We start from the raw sequence: 21,835 nt of genomic DNA, 5'->3' as shown, positions 1-21,835 counted from the left end.
TTCAAGCAATTCTCCTGCCTCAGCCTCCCAGGTAGCTGGGACTACAGGCGCACTCCACCACTCCGGATAATTTTTGTATTTTTAGTAGAGACGGGGTTTCACCATGTTGTCCAGGCTGGTCTCAAACTCCTGATCTCGTGATCTGCCCGCCTTAGCCTCCCAAAGTGCTGGGATTAGAGGCATGAGCCACCACACCCGGCCCTGCCTGTTTTTCTCTGGGGTGAAGAAAGCATCTGGCAGCTCTGCTCTATTTAGTTTGGACTCCACACTATATTAAAGAGCCACTTGTAAATTAGTTACTAACATTCAAAAGCCTAGAGATTTCCCATGAAAATCTGGATTTCTTGGTGCTCTTGAAAAGCAGAAAGTCAAATCAGACAACCTGTAGGGTGGTGGTGACAGCTTGGACTGCCTGGGCTCAAATCCCCGCTCCGCCACTTAGTTTCTCTGTGACCACAGTCAAGTGACTTGCCCTTTCTGAAGCCTTGCGTCTTTGTCTATAAAATGGGGTCAGGATCTTGACCTCAGTGGCTCAGGAAACGAGATAAGATGTGTGAAGGAGGTGGCTGTGGTCGTTACTGTTCGGGTGCTGCTTTTGGGAGGAATGTGAAAGCAGGGATTGGGAATGATGGGGACCACAGGCCCAGGCCAGTGGTTGCTGGAGCCCCTGCCTGTGCCTATCTCCCATGCCCTCACGGCTGGGCACCCACCTTCCGGCCTTTCTCGTTGTTGGGTAGATAGCAGTGGCGAGGGAATCCTCTTGCGGTGAACTTCTTCCCGGGGTTGGGGTGCTCAGGGCCCTGCAGAGAGGGACAGTACAGGGATTTAGACCATGAACAGGTGGTGGCAGGGTGGAGAAGCATCTGGAGGAGTTGGAGGGGTGTGGGGGCTGGGGGCCAGAGAGGCGGAAGGGGAGCCCACCTGGATGCCTGTGGGGATGTCATAGACGATGCGGATGGTCTGGGTATCAGGGAAGCCGGGCAGCGAGTGGGGGATGAGGTGGAACTCCATCTTCCCAGGCGGCTGCGTACCCGTCTTCTCCCCGTAGATGGCCTTGCAGGTGGGGCACTGCAGGCTGCCATCCTGGGCAGGGGAGGCTGGCAGTGAGTTCCCAGCGCCCCCCCAAACCCCACTCCGTTCCCTGCCCACTCCTCAGCCATTGTCCCGCCCAACCCACCTTGTTGCCATTGGAGTACATGGCCACGAGGCACAGCAGGTGGTACATGTGGCCACAGCGGCCCAGGCGGCCCACGAGCTCAGGCCGCACGCCCTTGTGCCGAAGCACGCCCTCGTAGCCTGACGCTGTGACCAGCCGCTCCATGCAGATGGTGCAGTCCTGCAGGTGGCAGCAGGGGAGACTGAGGACTGGGGAGGGCAGGGCACCTGCTGGGTCAGCACTGCCCCTTGGCGGGTCACCATAGGCAGCAGACCACACTCTCTCTGGTACCCATTTGGCAAAGGGAGACAGGACACACCCTCTGCCCCATACATTGTTTTATTTTATTTTCTTCTTCTTCGTTATTTAATTTAATTAATTAATTTATTTTTATTAAGAGACAGGCTCTGTTGCCCAGGCTGAAGTGCAGCAGTGCAATCATAGCTCACTGCAGAGTCAAACTCCTGGGCTCAAGAGATCCTCCTGCCTCAGCCTCCTGCGTAGCTGGAACTACAGGCATGAGCCACTGCACCCAGCCCCTTCCCATATATTGAATTCTGATATATCACAGAGGAAGATGGCTCCCTCACCACCCCCCAGGTGAATTAAGGGCTTAACTATCAAAAGCAAAACTTAAAAACATTTAGTGGAAAATATGGGTGAAAATGACACAAAAACTCAATCATCAAAAGATGGATAAATGTGAGTCTATTAAACGTAAGTATTTCTATTCATCAAAAAACCTCATAAAGTGAAGAAAGGAACAAACTAGAAGAGCTCTGTGTCACCCAGAACCCAGGAGGAGGGGTGAGGGTTCCTGCCCCCTCCATGCCAGGGCCCTCCCCCAGCCCCCCCATCCCCTCCTCACCTCATCAGGTGGGTTTTTCACCTTCTGCATGTATCTTCGAACCACATCCTCGGGATTCTTACCTGCAGGGACACAGCGGGGTGGGTTTCAGGGTACCCAGAGTCTGTCCCCGAAGGCTTGGCTCAGAACTGGGTCAGGGGTCAGAGGGCAGGGGTCAGGCTGGCAAGGGTTAGCCAGGGTCAGAGGTCAGGGGTTGCTGGAGGTTAGCTGTAACAGGAGCTGGTGAAAGATGGGGCCAGGGCAAGGGGAGCTGAGATCAGGCAATGGAGGTGAGGTAGTAAATGCTAAGAATAAGTTGGAGACCAGGGGTCACAGAGTTGTGGTCAAGGCTTAGTGGGGTTCATCTCGTGTGAGGCAGGGCGCGGAGGGCGTACTCTTTTTAAGGTGCTTCTTCTTGGTCTTGCGGCACACCCCGGGCACGCCAGGCACGGGCTTCACGTCGCTCTTGCTCACGGGCGGCGGGTGCAGGATGGGCTTGGGGGCCCGCGTCAGGCACACGGGCAGCCCGGCCGCACACAGCAGTATCCCGGTCATCCCTGGGGGTTAGGGGGCGCAGTCACAGGGCGGGGCGCCATCCCCGCCCAGACCCCCGACCACTGGCCCTGGGAATCCCGGGGCCCTCGGGTGGGTGGGAGGGTTGCGCTCTTGGGCCCCACCCACTCAGCCCCTTGAAGGCCCCTGAAGGGCCTTCTGCGGGCCACGCCCACCCCGTGTCCTGGGCCCAGTGGAAGGGGGCGTTTCCTCCGGGCCACGCTCACCAGCCCATCTCGGCGGCGGGGTCACCGGGTGACAGGCGGAGCTGCCTCCTAGTGGGCCCCGCCCTTCTTTCCCGCCCTGGGCCAGACCTCACCTGCCAGGGCCGGATGGACCGGCCCAGTACCATTCAAGTTCTTCACCGGGAGTGCGGGGACCCTGCGGGGAGAAGAGAAGAGGCCGCAGCTGGACTCCAGCCCCCGACGCGACGTCAGGGGACCTGGCTTGCCTTCTGTCTCTGGCTCCTGGGCCACACACCCTGGCCTCTTTGTACCTCTCTCTGCCAACTGCAGTTACCTCCAGGAAACTTTCTACTCTGACATCCTATTATGGGGCGGGGGTGGCCAGAACCTCGGCCCAGGTTCCAATGGGATGCACCCTTAGACTTTAGTGCAGACCCCTCCTTACCCTACAGCCGGCTCCTCCCTCGAGAGGGCGCTTTGGCTCTGAGGGCTCCTTTCGTTGGCCGCTGTGCCTGAAACCCAAGTACTAGTGGTGTAGCTATTTTAGCATCTCTCAACGCTTGTTAGATGTAGCATTATTAATTTCCATAAAACGTTCCAGGAAAGAAGGATTCAGGAATCAAGTAAGTTAGGAACACGTCACTGTCTCCCTCTCTGAAATTCACAACATATCTGAGCATATTAAAGGCTCTGACAAGCCCTGCATAAGAACATATCATTAACAATGATAAGTCCAGGTTTTCAAAAGCATTTGCTGATGAATTTTTTTTCTCTTCTGGAATATTTACTGATGTCAGTTTCTGTGACAAGGTACTATCCTCTCTTCAAATGAAGAGCCCCTAGGAAAAGGTGTCCTGACTCTCCTCTTCCTCTGGCCCTCAAAAGAGCTTTGGCTTTTGGAGTCAGCCAGAGCTGCTTTCATATCTCAGTTCAACCACTAATGAGCTGGGCGACACACAGCACATCATCTCATCTCTTGTAAGGGGTGGTCTGTAAAATGGGGATAATATGGTACCTTTTTTTTTTTTAATCTGCTGTGAGGATTCCGTGAAATTATATGTGTCAAGGGCCAAGCACAGTTCCTGGTACCTAACAGCTACTAAAAGCACAGTCATCGGTATCATCACTGTCAGCTGTGCAATCCTGGCCGAGTAATTTCACCTCTCTGCTTCTCAGGCACTAAGTCCTGGTGTAACTTCTCTCCATCTTAGAGAGGAAACCACAAAACTGCTGCAGTGACAACCTTGAACAAGTCACTTAACTTCTTGATCCTCAGTTACCTTATCTGTAAAACAGGCATATTAACACCTCGCTTATAGTCGTTGGGAGGACTGAAGGAGAGCTTGCAGTGATGTGTACAGTGTGTCTGCCTGAGTCCTCCTGACTTCAGCACCTGTTTATGCAGGGGAACTGGTGTCTTGCTGTTGATGGGCATGGAACCCAGGCTGGATACGTTCTGATGAAGAGGGGTGTTCTGAAATCCAGGGGTCAGCCTGAAGGCCTTGGGGGATGTGCCAGGAGAGGGGGCAGGAAGGGCTGGGAGCAGTGACAGCTGGAGAAGGAGCTGCAGCAGCCCCTTTGGCTCTGGCCATGCCTGTTCAGGTCACAGCCTGTCTAATGCTGTCTGGTCACCTGTCCTTGGCAGGCACAGTTGGCACCAGAAAGCATCTTCAAGCAAATGGTGCCCTTGGCAGGCTTGGGTACTGCTGCAGTGGGTGCAGACACACAGACATACACACCCAGGGCACACACCATCCACACAGATCCACAGATCCAAATATACACACATGCATGGAGAAGACCACACAGACTTATCATACTCCCCGGGACACATTACACACACATGTTTAAGTACACAGACACACAAACACACACAACCCAGGGAGTACATCACAGATACATGCACACACAGACACACAGATACCAGGGAGCCTCCCTCCCCATCTGTCTACTTGGGGAACACACTGCACACACTAGGGAATGCACACCCTGAACATATACATGGATACACACAGGCACACTTCAGGGCACACCCCCCACAAACATACATGGATTAAGATACACACACACTCACATATTCCAGGGAATGCCTCCCCACACCTACATACAGAGACTTGTGCACACACGGGGACACACACATACACACAGAAGCACACACAGCTCTCCCCTGGGAGGATACTCCATTGGACAAGAGTCGGTGGCTCATGTAGACCAGTACCGCACCTGCCACTGCCGCCCCTCTCCCCAGCTGCACAGAGCTGGGTAAAGTGGGCAGCAAACCCAGAGGAGCATGCGCTCAGCCCTACAAGCACCCGGCGCACTGCAGCCTGCAGAACGGCCTGCCATCCACACACGGACACGTGATTCCGCGCTGCCCGTGGGGAAGTACTCGTGCGTACTGATTCACATCATGCATGGGGGCGCAGGAGGACACGCTGACTCACTGCACACGAGGACACATGCGCACATGCTCTGACCCACACCTCCTGACACTGACACACACTCAGCCTGGGAGGCCCACACCTGCACACACGCAGAGGCACAATCACACATGCACACAGGTGCAGCGCACACACACCCACTTGGTGGCTGCTCGGCTATACAGGATAGTATCACGTGGCCGGGACTCCCATCCCAGACCCCTCTGAGGGCTGTGGAGAGGTCTGGAGCAGACATCTGGATTGAGCCCCTTGAGGAGGCGCTGGTGTGACGGAAGTCAATGAACACAGCTCCCGAGGGAGGCAGGATGGGATGGCGGGTACCCTGGGTCCCCCAGGACCTGGTCAGTGGAGGTGGGAAGAAAGCACTGTGCCTCAGCTTCCCCATCTGTAATGGGGATAGAGTCCTGTGAAAGTTAAATGTGCTAAAACATGTAAAGCTCATCATTTGGCGCAGGGATGAGAGTGGAGGTGTCTTGATTTTCTTGTCGGGCACCCTGCAGGGGACCCCAGGAAGACGGGCACTGAGTATTCATTTGACCCTTCTCAGGGTCTGTCATAATCCTCCAGGGCCTTCCTCAGGGGGGCAGCTGTCACCACTCTAACTTCCTCCCTCTCTATACTTTTATAGGAATGCATAGAGGCATTTCCCTCAAGCTTTTCCTCTTTCTTGCCCATTCTTCAAGCACCTCTAGTGCAGACAACCTGGTTAAGTCTAGGTCTGCCTCACCCCTCTTTCTTCCTTTCTGCCTCACAAGAAGAAAGTATCTCTTTTTTTCTCCAGGACTACCTATAAATTGGGTGGAAAGAAAAATATTGAGCATGCATACCACCACTGGTTGGTCTCCTACCTGTGGCAGACATCACTAATCCATCACAGCACTCTCTCAAGCTTAGCAGAGTCCTCAGTACAGCTCTCCAAGCAGCCTCTATCAATCAGTATAGCCAGTTTGCTACCCCAGGTCTATATAATGCCTAGTCTGGCCCAGTGGGTAACCCTGCTCTTGCTGAGTGTTTGGTCTAGGAGTTAGACAGAGGGTACTCCAGGAAAGGAAGGATTTAGATCTCAGCTGCCCTAAAATTTCTGGAGCCCCTTAAATACCACATAGCCCTAGATTACAAAAGTCAGTCTTGCTCCTGGGAAGAGCACTGTGAGTGGGGTGTCACTGTGGGACTGTTATTTATTTACCCATCAGTGAGCCTGGGGGACAGTCCCGAGGTAGTCTCCAGCTTCTCTCTATCTGCAGGCCTCCTGCGAGAACCCAGGGTAGCAGAGTTCCCACGAACCCTGAGCGTGGGAGCCACCCGGCCCCCTTTTGATGTGGGACACGCTGTTTCCTCCGAGTCAGTGAGAACATCCTCCTGCCTGGACAAGCGACCGCTGCCTGCGGGCCTCCCGGAAGGGGAGCCAGCCTTCACCCCTAGCTCTGCCTGCTTGGGGGCCCAGGCTGGCACAGGACCTGAGGAGTCCCTCAGGCCCTCCCCGAAATCTACTCTGACCAGAAGGCAGGCATGGGCCCCACTGCCATGCAAGCCTCTCTGCCTTTCCCAGTCCCAAATCAGATCCTATCTGTCCTCTGCTCTCACTCCTCCTGCAGCTCCCACTTTGCTCACAGTTAACACCTGGCCTCCTGATCTGGCCCCCATCTACCCTCTGAACCTCATTTCCTATGTGTTCACCCCTCTCCCACTCCACTCCAGCCACCCTGGTCTCTCTGCTCTTTCTCAAGCATGCCAGGCACACTCCCACCCCAGGGCCTTTGCACTTGCTGACCCTTTCCCAAGGTGCTCTTCCCAGATATCCTCATGGCACACTTCCTCACTTAGCACAGGTCTCTGCTCAAATGTCAGCTTATCTGAGACACCTTCCCGACCACTTTATTTAGTTATTTATTTATAGACAAGATCTTGCTCTGTTGTCCTGGCTAGAGTGCAGTGGCTTAACCATTGCTTACTGCAGTCTTGAACTCCTGGGCTCAAGCGATCTTCCCACCTCAGCCTCTTGAGTAGCTGGGACTACTGGCACACACCACCACACCCAACTTAAACAACAACAACAACAACAACAACAAAACTTTTGAGGAGACAGGGCCTCGCTGTGTTGCCCAGGCTGGTCTGGACTTGACCTCCTGGGCTCAAGTAGTCCTCCCTCCTCGACCTCCCAAAGTGCTGGGTTTACAGGCATAAGCCACTGTGCCTGGCCCCAACCACTTTATTTTTAAAAAGCCCATCTTTGTCCTTACCTTACTGAACTTTTTTTTCATAGCACTAATCACGACCTGACATTATAGTCTTTTTTTAAAATTATACTTTAAGTTCTAGGGTACATGTGCACAACGTGCAGGTTTGTTAAATATGTATACATGTGCCATGCTGGTGTGCTGCACTCATTAACTCATCATTTACATTAGATATATCTCCTAATGTTATCCCTCTTTAAGCATGACCAGGCCCTGTATGATCTGGTCCACGCCGCCTCTTCTGCCAGACAAAGTTAGAGCAGGAATGTCAAATATATGAGTGCATACCACTACTGTCCTCCTAGCACCCACAGCAGGCATTACTAATCAATTTCGGCATGCCTTACCGCTAAGCCAAGATGCAACTTCAGAATCCTCCTCAACACAGTGCTCCAGGAAGTCCCTGCCCTGGAGCAGAGATGGCACATGAGATGAACTCTATTTGTCATTTATTTTGCAGATGATGGGACTGAAGCCCAGAGAAGGGAAATGACTTCACTAAGGTCACCCAGCTGGTTGGTGGTGCAGCTGGCACTGGGTCCTGGAGTTTCCGAGTCAGGGGCCAGGGATGACCCTGCCAGGTTGGTCTGTGGAGCCATCTGGAGTTGAGCCAGCCTAGAGAGCCCTCTGTGCTCTACAGGTGGGCTGAAGTCTTTGACCTGGATCCTGGAGCTGGCTCAGGCCTGGGCAGGGTAGATCAGGGCTGTCTAACTGGATCCATTGGCCTGCTTTGGCCACCTCTCTCTGTCCCCTAGAGGGGTCCAGGATCCCGAAACACTGACAACTGACCCTCCCTTTAGGGCAGCCAAGTCCCCTCCCTCCTCCAAAGTCTGGTCTCCTTATCTCTCTCCTCCCACCCCCAGCAGGCCTAGACTTGTTACTTTCTCTGATGCTAGTTTCCAGGTCCCCCATTGGCCTTGGCCCCCTTCAGGATACCTCACACTTACCCAGCAGCCCCCAAAGAGCCCCAGGAGGCTCAGGACTCAGTCGTTTGGGGCCAAGTGGGTGAGGAGGGGGCAGAAGTGAGGATGTCACTTTATGGGGAGAAGGAAGTTGAACAGTGCTTTAGGGACCCCCCACACTCTCCCTTTCTCCTTTCTAGGGGTGTGAGCCTGTCACCTTTCCCCACTTTCAGGGCTGTCTCTGCCTCATAGCTGCCTTCTCCCCCTCCTCCCCCCACAGTCCTGGGGAACACAGCCTGGGGCCAAGTCCCTGCCGCCACCCCCACTGCAGAGACTTGAAGGACATCACTGCAAGCCCGGGGGACCAGGTGCCCATGGACTCCTCCTCAGCGGCTGTCTGGGGTCCTCACTTCCCCTTTCCTTACCCCAGCACCTCCGTCTGCCTAGACAAACCTCTGAGCTTCTCTGGGCTTCAGTGTCCCCTCTGTGAAATGGGACCCCTTACTTCTGTCTTCTAGACCCCTTACTTCCATGTTCTAGAGATTAAAGGATGTAAAAGTCCCCTCGGGAGACATTTTGAGGGGTGAGTGGTATTGGAGGCTCAGATTTATCTAGAGGTATGGGGGCTGCGGGGGTCACTCTTTTCAACCCTCCTGGTCCTCCAGCCTGCCCAGCTCTCTGCGGGGGAAGGAACGGGAGGAGATGGTTGGGGGGAGGGAGCACCGGTCAGGTAGGGGAGGGGAGGGCAGGACCGGCTGTTCCCACGGCCCGGGGCAGCCACATGCAGACAGGAGTGTGTGTGGTTTGGTCTCCCAGGGAGCAGGGCAGGAAGTGCTTCAGGTGGGGGGGCAGGGTGGGGGGAGTGTTTGGTTTGACCTTGCAGCAGCGGTGAGGCGGGGTGACAGTCACTGCACACCAGTGGCTAGCGGGGCAGGAAAGTGGGGGAGGGTGGCCAGCCAGGGGCCTGGTGGGGTCCTTGACTTCACAGTGTACCTGTCAGTACTTTAACATTTTCAAACCCCTGAAATGTAATACTTATGGAAGATCTGGAGAAAGAAAATGTGGATTTTTAAAAATAAAAGCATAAAATCACTGCAAGAAATTTAAAGAAAAAAGAAAAAAAAAAAGGAAGGAAAACCCTAAAACACACCCACCACAACAAAGTCCCTTTGCCCTTGGCCTCCTGCTTCAGCCCCACTGCGGTCTATGCTCAACATTCAGAGTGAACCTGTTAAAACAGTCACACCCGTCTCTCCCAACACACAGCCCTGCTGGTTCCCTTCTCATGCAGAGCAAAAGCCAAAGTCCTAACGGCAACCTTCCAGGCCCTGTGTGACCTGGTGCCTTTTCCTCTCTTACTTCTTTCCCACCGATTGCCCTGAGCCTCTCCAACCACACTGGCCTTCTCAGGCACCCCAGACCCACTCTGCCTCAGGGCCTTTGCACATGCTGTTCTGCTGTCTGGAATGTTGGAATGTTCTTCCCCCAGTTCTTTTGCTTTTTTTTTTTTTTTTTTCTTGATACAGGGTTTTGCTCTGCCACCCAGGCTGGAGTGCAGTGGCTTGATCTTGGCTCACTGCAACCTGGGCTCAAGGGATCCTCCCACCTCAGCCTCCTGTGTAGCTGGGACTACAGGCACGCACCACCGCACCCAGCTAATTTAAAAAAATTTTGTAAATGTGGAGTCTCACTATGTTGTCCAGGCTGGTCTCAAATTCCTGGGCTCAAGTGATCCTCCCACCTTAGCCTCCCAAAGTGCTGGGATTACAGGTGTGAGCCACAGTGCCTGGACCATACCTTGCTTTTTAACCTCCTTCCACCTTTGCTCAAGAAGGTATTACCTTCTCCATGAGGCCTTTCCTTCTCATCACTCCCTACATCCTTTCTCTCCTATATTTTTCCTCTGTAGCAGTTACTACTTTCTACCATATTCTACAATTAATTTATTCTGTTTCGTGTTTGTCTCCCACTAGAATGTGAGCTCCAAGAGAGCAAGGACTGTCTGTTTAGTTCACTGCTGTGTCCCCAGGGCCCCAAACAGTGCCTGCCACACAGAAGTTATTCAATAAATATGAATGAATTAATTAAAAAACAGATGAACATATGCTATAAAGGAAAAAGAAACAGCAAACTACAGAAAAGATGGGAGACAAAGGGTTAATGCCCTTAATGCAGGAAGAACACTTGCAAATTAATAAGGAAGCAATAAACAGCTCCAGAGAAGGATAAGCCAAAGAAATACACAAGTAATTGGCAAAAGAAGGAACCACTCATGGCCAGTAAACAGGAAAAAGTTCTCAGGTTCAACTAAGAACCAAGGGTACGGAAACTTAAATGACGTCTCTTTAGGAATTATCAGCTTGGCAATGTTGTACAAATCTGATAGAGATGGGAGGGACAAGGGTGGATTTAAAATGGGTGCAGGCCTGGCTGGGCACTGTGGCTCACGCTTGTCTAATCCCAGCACTGTGGGAGGCTAAGGTGGGTGGATTGCTTGAGGTCAGGAGTTGGAGACCAACCTGGCAAACATGGTGAAACCCCACCTCTACAAAAAATATAAAAAATTAGCCGGGTTGGTGGCGTGCGCCTGTAGTCCCAGATACTCAGGAGGCTGAGGTACAAGTATTGCTTGAGCCTGGGAGGCGGAGGTTGCAGTGAGTGGAGATCTCGCCACTGCATTCCAGCCTGGACAACAAAGTGAGACTCCATCTAAAAAAAAAAAGGGTACGGGCCTGAGAAATCCAAGTGCTTTGACATCTGGCTTCATGATGGACTATGTGGGCCTGTGTTGCCAGTCCCATTTCACAGATGCAAAAACTGAAGACCAGAGAGGAAGATGAGCTCAGGCAGGGTCACACAGGAATCAGGGTGGGGCTTCTGGGACCATGATCCAAAACAGTACAGGCTGGCTGGAGATGGGGCATCCCCAATATGCTGGTCAACTTGGGTTTTTGAATCTGAGTCCTAATTGTGTTACCTTGTGCAAATGTCTTAGTCTTCTGGAGCCTCAGTTTCCTCATTTGAAAAATGGGGATTATAGAACCTGCCACATTGAGTATCTGTGAGAATTAAGAGAGACATGCCTGTAAATGGCCAGACACAGTGGTTCATGCCAGTAATCCCAGTGCTTTGGGAGGCCAAGGCAAGAGAATCACTTGAGCCCAGGAATTTGAGACTAGCCTGGGCAACATAGTGAGACGCCCATCTCTACAAAAATAAAAAATTGGCGGGGCATGGTGGTGCATACCTTTAGTCTCAGCTACTTAGGAGGCTGAGGCAGGAGGATTGCTTGAGCCCAGGAGGTCGAGGTTGCAGTGAGCTATAATTGTGCCACTGCACTCCAGCCTGGGTGACGGAGTGAGACCCTGTCTCACACACACACAAAAGCCATGAAATTGAGAGCCTGGGACATAGGGAGCGCTCGATAAATGGAAACAGGCCCGCAGCTATCACTGTCCTCCCACCCACCACGTGGGGTGGAAACTCTGAGTGTGGTTCCTCTGCTCCACAGCTGTGTTCCAACGCACTGGACACTGACCCCTCAGGGGACAGGGCGGATCTTCCCCACCCCCGCAGGTCCCCCAGGCCCAGGCTGCCAGCTGGCTCCCCGCCCTGTCTGTTACAGGGGCAAGTGGAAAAAACCCTGGCCAGGTGGATACTCTGCCCCCACTGGCTGGGTGACCCTAGATGAGCCAATCCCCCTCTCTGGGCCTCCTTCACTGTTACCCATCCAGGGTTGAGATGAGGTTGGAGGTGAGAATGACATTGAAGATCTCTGCAGAGTTCACACCTCCCTTGCAAGCTGATCCTTGCTGAGTCTGCCCATGTGAGAGGTGGTGGTTTTAGCTCTGTCTGACAGATGGGGAGACTGAGGCTAGAGAGGCCAAGCCTCAAGTGGGTCCAAGGTCACCCAACCTGTAAAGGGCTCTAGATCTGTTTGGGTCCAGGAGGGGAGAGAAGGAGGGTGGACAGAAGGAAGCCAGGGAAGGAAAGAGAGTGACTAAGAGGAAAAGGCAGAAGACAGAGAAAGAGAGAGAGAGACACAGAGCTACAAAGAGATATGGAAAGACTGAAAAAGACCAAGACACACAGAGATATTGTTTGGTGCAAAAGAAATGGTGGTTTTTGCCATTAAAATTATTGGCAAATTGGCCGGGCGCAGTGGCTCATGCCTGTAATCCCAGAATTTCGGGAGGCCGAGGTGGGTGGATCACTTGAGGTCAGGAGTTCGAGACCAGCCTGGCCAACATGCCAAAACTCCGTCTCTACTAAAAATACAAAAAATAGCCAGTCATGGTGGCAGGTGTCTGTAATCTCCACTACTCGGGAGGCTGAGGCAGGAGAATCACTTGAACCTGGGAGGTGGAGGTTGCAGTGAGCCAAGATTGCACCACTGCACTCCAGCCTGGGTAACAGAGCAAGACGGTCTCAAAAAAAAAAAAGTATTGGTAAATTATAAAAGGAGAGACACACAGACACATTGTTATGGGCTGAACTGTGCCCCACAGAAGTCATGTGTTGAAACCTTAAGCCTCAGGACCTCAGAATGTGATTGTATTTAGAGACGGGGTCTTTAAAGAGGTAATTAAGTTAAAATGAGGTCACTAGGATGGGCCCTAATCCAATAGGACTGATGTCCTTCTAAGAAGAGAAGATTAAGACACAGACAGGTACAGAGGGAAGACCATATGAGGACACAGGTAGAAGATGCAATCTACAAGCCCAGGAGAGAGGCCTCAGAAGGAACCTACCCTGTGACACCGTGATCTCGGACTTCTAGTCTCAAGAATGTGAAAGAGAGAATACATTTCTGTGCTTTAAGCTGTTACTTTGTTACCACTGCCCCAGCAAACTAATACAGACTTAAAGTCATAGGGACAGGCCAGGCGCTGTGGCTCACGCCTATAATTCCCAGCACTTTTGGAGGCTGAGGCGGGCGGATGCTTGAGGCCAGGAGTTTGAGACCAGCCTGGGCAACATAGTGAGATCCTGTCCCTACAAAAAATTTTAAAAAATTAGCTGGGTGTGGTGGTGCGTGCCTGTAGTCCCACCTACTTGGGAGGCTGAATCAGGAGGATTTCTTGAGCCCAGAAGTTTCAGGCTGCCGGGAGCTGTGATTGCGCCACTGTACTCCAGCCTGGGCAATAAGAGCGAGGCTCTGTCTCTAAAAACAAAAAACAAAGACACAGAAACAAAGAGACCAGGGTGGGGAGGGCTGGGAGGTGGTTTGGGGACGAGGGTGACAGCGGGTAGACCTGTCTGCCTGGCTCCTCAAAGACCCCCCGCCTCCATCCCTTTTCCCTCATAGGCTGCACTTGGGCCTCAGCTGTCTCAGCAATGGAAAGCTTTAGGCGGAAGAAGCCAGGGTCTGCCACCCCTATCTTCCTTCCTCCTACTCCCCTTCCCCAGCAACAGGCTCCACGGGTCTTGAGAGCCAGAGGGATTTTCCCCGGGGGGTTTCTTGGAGATGGAGGGTTGGGGACTTTGAGCCGGGCTTGTCTGGCTGGGGAGGATCAGTTAGAGGGGCTGGAGTGAGGCTGGGCAGAATCTGCATGGGTGGGGAGGGATGAGGGAGTTCTTGAGAAGTTTCCCCCACCCCACATCTTCTGTTTTCCAGGCCAATATCTGGGCTCAGGGAGGGTCAGAAACAGTCCCCAAGGGGAGGGGCAGGAGAAATGATGTCGGCTGTGGGGGAGCGGCATGTGGCTGGAGACAACAGAGCTCTGGCAGGTCAGAGGAGGACATGTTTAATGATCCGCACCCCCACAGAGAAAACTTCCTTTTCACTACAGCCCTCTAGAGCTCAAGCACACTCTATAGCTCCCCACTGATGGCAGCACCAAGCCCAGGCTTCCCTGAGGCCACCCAAACTGGCCTTGTACCCCCATTTGGGGTAAAAAATCTCAGCCCCCACTGTTCCAGAAGGGAGCCTCTATCCCCTGGTGGTCTCCAGAACCTTCTGGATTCATTCCTACCTCTGCCCCTTTGCACCTGCAATGCCCTGCCTGGGGTACCCTTCCCCTTCTTGCTGGCGCCTCACTCCAGCCCTCCCCACACCTCTAGCCCTTCCCTGAACACACCACGCCCTTCGAGCCCCCTTGAAGTTGTTCATGCTGTTCCCTCTGCATGGATCAGCTGTTCTCCACATCTGGCCACCTCCTCAGAGGGATTTTCCCTGAACTCCCACATCACCCTGTCCCACTACCTCCCCAGCACTTCTGTCTCACTCCAGAGATCGTCTTCATTTACTCTTTGCTTGCTGTAGGTCTGTCTCCCCATCTGTCTGTGTGCCCCGGGAGGACACAGGCCTTGTTTGTCTTGTTCAGCTCTGTGAATACACACCCACAGCACATATTTGGAGAATTAACACTAGGCCATGAAAGCTGAGTAATTTTCAGCCTCCTCTAGAACAGTAGCTTTCAAATCTCTCTCTTTTTTTTATTTTTTTGGAGACGGAGTCTCACTCTGTCACCCAGGCTGGAGTGCAGTGGCGTGATCTCGGCTCACTGCAACCTCCACCTCCCGGGTTCACGCAATCCTCCCAGTAGCTGGGATTACAGGTGTGTACCACCATGCTCAGCTAATTTTTGTATTTTTAGTAGAGATGGGGTTTCACCATGTTGGCCATGCTGGTCTCGAACTCCTGGCCTCAAGTGATCCGCCTACTTTGGCCTCCCAAAGTGAGCCACTACGCACGCCTCAAATATTTCATCAGTGACCAAGAAATTCATTTCACCTCGCAATCTATTAAACATATGCAGAAATGATGCAAAACATTCATGGAGCAATTTTTTTTTTTTTGAGACAGTGTCTTGCTCTGTCTCTCAGGCTGCAGTGCAGCGGTGTGATCACAGGTCACTGCAGGCTTGACCTACTGGGCTCGAGTGATCCTCTTGCCTCAGCCTTCCGAGTAACTGGGACTACAAGCACACCACCCTGCCTGGCTAATTTTTTGTTATTGTTGTAGAGATGGTGTCTTGCTATGTTTCCCAGGCTAGTCTTGAACTCCTGGACTCAAGTGATCTACCCACCTTGGTCTCCCAAAGTGCTGGGATTACAGGCATGAGGCACTGTTCCCAGGCTACATGTAACAATTCTTATTTTTACTATGTATTACACATGCCAATCTATTCTAGTTCTATTCTGTTTTCCATTCCATTCCATTCCATTCCATTCCATTCCATTCCATTCCATTCTGTTCCAAGAAAATTCTGGCTACAACCTTCTGATTTCTTTTTTTTTTTTTTAACCTTCTGATTTCCAGTCTTCTTGTGGGTTACAATAAATTTACCCAGAGAGAAGGTTCTCAAATTCTTACTGCAGAGGTCCCTGGAATTTTTCTGGTTCTGTCCCCTCCCACACTCCCCCTAGCCTGTCATTCTAGGACCCACTCTTCTTGTCATTCTGGGACCTCCAGCCCCTCTTTTTGTAAGGCAGCCAGAGCCCAGCTGCTGTCTATAAGGGGCCATAACTGATACTTCAGCCCCCTGAGATCTCCCTGAGATCTCGGTGACTCTATCCTGCAGCTTTGGACAAGGCTTCCCCAAGGGGTCTTCTTTGACCCCCTCAAGTCTGCTCTCTGTTGGCACTGGGCCTGCCCTAGGCTGAGGTCACATGGGACACACCTCTGTTTGTCCCCATGACCCTCTCCTCCGAGAGGAATGACCAGGAGGTAAAGGGGAAGGGAAGGGTGAGGCAGGCAGGTGGTAGTGGCTGTGATGCATCCCTGGAAAATTACAGCTTCCCCGCCCTCCATGCCAACTCTCCTCCTGGAGGGCAAAAGTAGTCCTAACGGCCATGGCTGAACTACTGCCAGTGTAGATGCTGTGTTCAGGTACACAGCGTTTTCACATGGTGGGAAGATCTGCTCCCATTTGACAGATGACGAAACTGAGGCTCAAGGAAGGAGAGGGACTCGTCCCAGGTCTCCCAGCTCAGAAGTGGTCAAGAAGGGGGCCGGGCATGGTGGCTCATGCCTGTAATCCCAGCACTTTGGGAGGCCAAGGCTGGCAGATCACAAGAGGTCAGGAGTTCAAGACAAGCCTGGGAAACATGGTGAAATCCCATCTCCACTAACACATACACACACACACACACACACACACACACACACACACACACACACAGTAGCCGGGAATGGTGGCATGCACCTGTAGTCCCAGCTACTCAGAAGACTGAGGCAGAAGAATCATTTGAACCCTGGAGGCAGAAGTTGCAGTGAGTGGAGATTGTGCCACTGCACTCCAGCCTGGGCAACAGAGTGAAACTGTATCTCAAAAAAAAAAAAAAAAAAAAAAAGAGAAGTGGCCAAGAGGGGATTTGAACCCAGGAAGTCAGACTCCCAAAGGGACAAAAGGTGAATAGGGCCACCTAGTTCAGGGTCCTGACCTTTCCTTTTCCCAGGCCTTGTTTGCCCATAATAAAAGGGGTGACCTGGATGCAGTGACCCCAAAGGTCGCATCCAGATCTGAGCTTTGGTGATCTCGGACCATCATTATCAATTCCCCCGGCCATGCCATAGTGATTGAAGCACAGTTGGTTTTGGGTGCCCTCTCTTCCTCTTGGGGACCACAGTCCAAACCCCCCTGGTCTTTTCTCTTCTGGTCTGTCCCAAGTTCAAGGTCTTTGATCTTTCCTCTCATTGCCACCCCTCAGGGCTTAGTTCTTTGCTCAGATGACTGAATCTGGGGTCCAGGGTAGGCACCCAAGAGCAGCTCACTGGGTCCCTATCCTGGGGCCTGGGACACCTTAACCCAAGAATTTGCAAACTTGATACAAGCTGGGTGCCCATCCTTAATAAAATCATGCTGAGAAAGCCAGTTCATAAAAGTGTTTCCAAAAAGGGCTGCTCTGGTTAAAACAAGAGCAGAGAGACAGACTCTCGTTTGCCTGGCTTTCTATTACCCCACCCCCCACGATTCCAGGTCACCCCGGGAGTCCCTGGAGCCCAGTGTGCAAACCATAGTATTAACCCAGAGTAATTGTGGTATTTCAGGTGCAGCCTATGGGGAAATACTTTGGACAAGCAGCTGATGCTTGCTCGAGCCACCATGTGAGGTGGGCATGGACTGGGACAAGGACAGATGGACTCTGAAGCCCTCTAAAAATCCTAAGACAACACAGCACAGACTTTGGAATTGGGCAGGTCTGGACTGCAATGTCTACCCTTCCCCGGTGACCCTGAGAAGGCACCATAGCTTTCCCAGCCTTGGCTTCCCCATCTGTAATATGCACATGGTAGAACTGTTTGGTGGAATAAATGAGAAGGCACCATAGCTCTCCTAGCCTCGGTTTCCCCGTCTATAATATGCACATGGTAGAACTGTTTGGCAGAATAAACGAGGTGATACATATAACGGGTTTAGCAAATAATAAACATGGAACACGCACCATTGCTGATGTTGCTATTATGGCCCCATCACTTGTGAACTGTCTGATCTTGGGGGAGTTAGTTCTTCATCTGTGAACTGGAGGTGATGATGGTACCCACCTCATAGGGTCCTTATGCATGGAGATAGATGCGTGGGAACATGTAAAGGTGCTTAGTTGATGCTTGGCACAAAATGAACATTTAGTGCATGCTGGATATTACTTATCGTCATTATTATTATTGTAATCTTTGCTCCTGCCCTAGTGGCCAACCACCCCCGGGCTTCGTCCTTGCCCGTGGACGACACAGAGGCCCCCTCCCCCTGGGCCCCGTCTTACCCCGGCGGGATGGAGGCGCGCGCGCTTACGCTGGTGGTGCGCTGGGGCCCGGGCCGGTTGAGGTTGTTCTGCCCCGGGGTGCGCGCTCCGCCGGGGGCGCCCGGGCTCCGTGGGGGCGCCCCGGGAGGTGGCGCGGGCTCGGCGGGGCCGGCGGCGGGCGCTGCCCAGAGCGCGGCGCCTGTGAAGGTGGCGCTGGGGCGCACGGCAAGCGCGCCTGGAGGCCCTCCAGGTGGCTGCGGCGGCGGCAGCGGGGGCGCAGGGGGCGCCTTGCGGCGCTGCGAGGCCAGGATGGCGTTGGAGGCGGCGCGCGTGCTGTTGACCAGCAGGCACTGCTGGCAGGAGCAGGGCTGGCCCGAGCTGGCGCCCACGGGCCACGACTGCGACTTAGGGATGGAGCCCACGGTGAGCGGGTAGGCGAGGTCCAGGCGGCGGCGCAGGCGGCGGCGCCGGCGCGTCTGGCGGTTCATCTGCGACATGCTGTTGAAGTAGATGAGGTAGCAGAAGCCTAGCGAGGAGAGGTCGAGCCACGGGTGCTGCTTCTCGTAGGCGTTCTGGATGGTGATGCAGATGTCCATATCGTAGGCCGTCCATGCGCCGCCGTCGTTCTCCCACTCCCACACGATGCCCTTGCCCGGCGCCGACGACGGGTCGTAGAAGTTGCGCCGCACGGGCCGCATGGTGCCTGTACTCGAAATGGGGAGGGGACGTCAGCACAGCGGGCGTTGGTCTGCGCGGCTGGAAGGGCGGGCCACAGCCAGGCAAGGGTGGGCGGGAGGTTGGGGGGTCAGCACAGGCCTCCAGGGGGTCCACCCAGACTTGGGGAGAGGGTCAACACATGCACGGAGAGGAAGGAGGTCAAGGCCCAGGCATGAGGTTCAGGAGGGTCAGGACAGGCGGCACCCAGGGTGAGGGGGGCCGGGGCTAAAGGTTCAGCGCATAGCACTGGGGCGAGAGGTGGGCAGGGGCGCGTGGTCAGTAGTAGACTGGGGATAGGGGCGGGAGAGCCACCAAACAGGGTGGGGGTGCCAAGATAGCCTGGGGTAGGAAACCAGCAAGGTGTGGAGGGCTCCCCCACCCTCCACCTCTCCAGGGCCAAGACAGACACTGATGTGGGGGTTATCACAGGCCCTGGATGGTGCGGGGGAGGGCAAAGGGGGCCTGGGGGTTCTTCAGACCAGAGTCAGATAAAGTGGGGCAGGCATAGACAGAGACCAAGGCCATGCACAGAGGCCCCATGCAGTCCTCTTCTTCATTATAGTTTGCTCACTCATTCAATGATTCATTCATCAATCTGTTCATGCCTTAGTTCATTAATTCAAGCACTATTTCATTTAGTCATTCAACAATTCTTGCATTAGTTCATTCACTTATCCATGCCCTAGTTCACATATTCATATATTCCTTCATTCGATGATTCATTCATTCATTGATTCTTTCCTTAGGTCATTCATTCGTGCCTGCAGTCATCCATTATTTTATTTTATTTTATTTTATTTATTTAGAGACGGGGGTCTCCCTATGTTGCCCAGGCTAAGTCTCGAACTCTTCGGCTCAAGCAATCCACCCGCCTTGGCCTCCAAAAGTGCTGAGATGACAGGTGTGAGCCACCATGACCGGCCCCACTTTTTTTTTTTTTTTTTTTTCCAGGCAGAGTATTGCTCTGTCGCCCAGGCTGGAATACAGTGGCACAATCTAGGCTTAATGCAATCTCCGCCTCCCGGGTTCAAGCGATTCTCCTGCCTCAGCCTCCTGAGTAGCTGGGACTACAGGCATGCACCACCTTGCTGGGCTAATTTTTGTATTTTTAGTAGAGATGGGGTTTTGCCATGTTGGCCAGGCTGGTCTCGAACTCCTGACCTCAGGTGATCCACCCACCTCAGCCTCCCAAAGTGCTGGGATTACAGGTGTGAGCCACCGCCCCTGGGCCCCTTATGCTTTTTTTTAATTGATACCTTTATGTATTCTCCATCTTCAGCCCACTCCCGTATTCAGGCATTCAGACATTCCTTCATTTACCATCATCCTATTTAAAAATGTGCACCCCCACGTACTTTCCCCTCTCTCCTTCCCCGCTCCATTTTCTCCCTCAGATATACTTCACATTCTACCCATTTATCTTGGTTTCTGTCTGTCTCCCCCTCGCTAGAATGTAATAGCCACAAGGTCAGGGATTTTGTTTTATTTACTACTATATCCCCAGCACCTGCACACAGCAGGTGCTCGAGCGATATTTGTTGAATGAATGAATGAATTCATTAGGTCACAAATGGATTCTTTTTTTTAAAATTCATTCACACATTGCGCTCATCCCTGCATTCGTCCATTCCTTCATTTGCTTATTTGTTATTTTCATTCATCTGTTTGTTTCATTTGTTACTTCCTTCAACAAACAACTGCTGACTGCCAGGTGGGCCCCCTTTCATAAAGGAGGGCACTGAGGCTTTACTCCAAACCACAGCTTCATGTTTGCCAAAGCTCTGCGTGCTCCCCTGACAGCAAGGCTCCACGGGAAACTCTGGGCTAACCAGAGATAACCCAAGGTCCAGGCCGCAGGACTTCTCAGAGCCTTTAGCCTGCTCTGTGTCTTGGGGCTGATGAAGTGAGGCTTTTGCTGGGTTCATTTGGCACACCTGCAGAAAGGCTGCACACTTGACTTCCCCTCAACTGCGGGAAAGTCCCTTAAGCCTCCTCAGGCCTTAGTGGCCCCATCTCAAAAAGAGGGGTGATCGTCCATGACCCAGCCCTTCCCTCTCACACAGTGTTTGGGGGAGGAGTGAGTGAGAACAGCTGCAGAGGGTCTGGGTGGGACCCAAGGGCTGGGAGGCAGACAGCCCTCACTTCAAGTCCTGACTTGCTGACTTTCCAGCTCTGTGACTGTGCGTAGGCAACTCAACATCTCTGGGCCCCAGTTTTCTCATGTTGAAAATGGGCATAAGCAGACATGCAATAAAAGACTGCTGCGTTTGCCAGCTATAGCAGCAGTTGCTTGTGGGGTTGCTAAGAGGATCAATTGAGATAAATACCGTGTCTACTCTGATGATTCCAAAATCTGCCGTCTTTGGCCCCATCTTCTCCCCTGGGAGCCAGGTTCATGACCCTTCCCTGGAGAGGTTTAACAGGCACCTTGAACTCAGCTCTGCTCTCCCCTGCCCCAAACCTGCTCCTCCTGAAGTCTTCACATCGCAATTCCTGGCAGCTCCTGCCCTTCCGGATGCTCTTCCTTGGACCCCCAAATCTTGGTCTCATCCTTGACTTCCTACCTCATATCCCACCTCCAATCTGTCAGTAAATCCAGTCATCTCCACCTTCAAACACATCCACATCTGACCACTGCTCCCCACTGCACTCACACCACCCAGTGCACGCCATGTTATCTCTCCTGCCTGGACCATTGCAGTAGACTCATGACTGGCCTCTGTAATCCATTTCCCATACCGCAGCCAGAGGGATCCTGCTCAATGCAAGTCATCACATCTTTCCTCTGCTCAAAATCCTTCCTGGCTTCCGCTCACTTGGAGTAAAAGCCAAAGTCCTTGCCATGACCTACAACGAAATCACACATTGCGGGGCCCTGTCCTCCTCTGACATTGCCTGCCTCCCCCTTATCACTCACTCCATTCCAGCCACCCTGGCCTCCTTGCTGTTCCTCAAATACACCAGGCACTGTCCAGCCTCAGGGCCTTCTCACTGGCTGTTCCCTCTGCCTGGAATATGACCTCACCATTCCCAGATGTTCTCATCATTTCCTCCCTTCTTTCTTACAGGTGTGTGTTCAAACATCTAAAAGTGCAGCCCTCCTATTGCTGT

General features: G+C 52.9%; 1 protein-coding gene across 1 annotated transcript in view; it reads right to left on the bottom strand.

The window, feature by feature from the left end:
• Positions 1–21,835, bottom strand: part of DTX1 (deltex E3 ubiquitin ligase 1) — a 41,533-nt gene that overhangs the window by 1,904 nt on the left and 17,794 nt on the right. The window contains exons 3-9 of the mRNA XM_034934580.3: positions 18,029–18,710; positions 2,875–2,936; positions 2,399–2,560; positions 2,025–2,086; positions 1,178–1,336; positions 922–1,083; positions 711–800 (exon numbers count right to left, since the gene is read on the bottom strand). Of these exons, the coding sequence (XP_034790471.1) occupies positions 711–800; positions 922–1,083; positions 1,178–1,336; positions 2,025–2,086; positions 2,399–2,560; positions 2,875–2,936; positions 18,029–18,710 (1,379 nt within the window). The remainder of the gene's footprint in view (positions 1–710; positions 801–921; positions 1,084–1,177; positions 1,337–2,024; positions 2,087–2,398; positions 2,561–2,874; positions 2,937–18,028; positions 18,711–21,835) is intronic.

Source organism: Pan paniscus, chromosome 10, assembly GCF_029289425.2.
Source record: "Pan paniscus chromosome 10, NHGRI_mPanPan1-v2.0_pri, whole genome shotgun sequence".
NCBI classification, from domain to species: Eukaryota; Metazoa; Chordata; class Mammalia; order Primates; family Hominidae; genus Pan; species Pan paniscus.
Note: the sequence above shows the minus strand (reverse complement) of the source record. Positions and strands in the feature narration are given on the sequence as shown.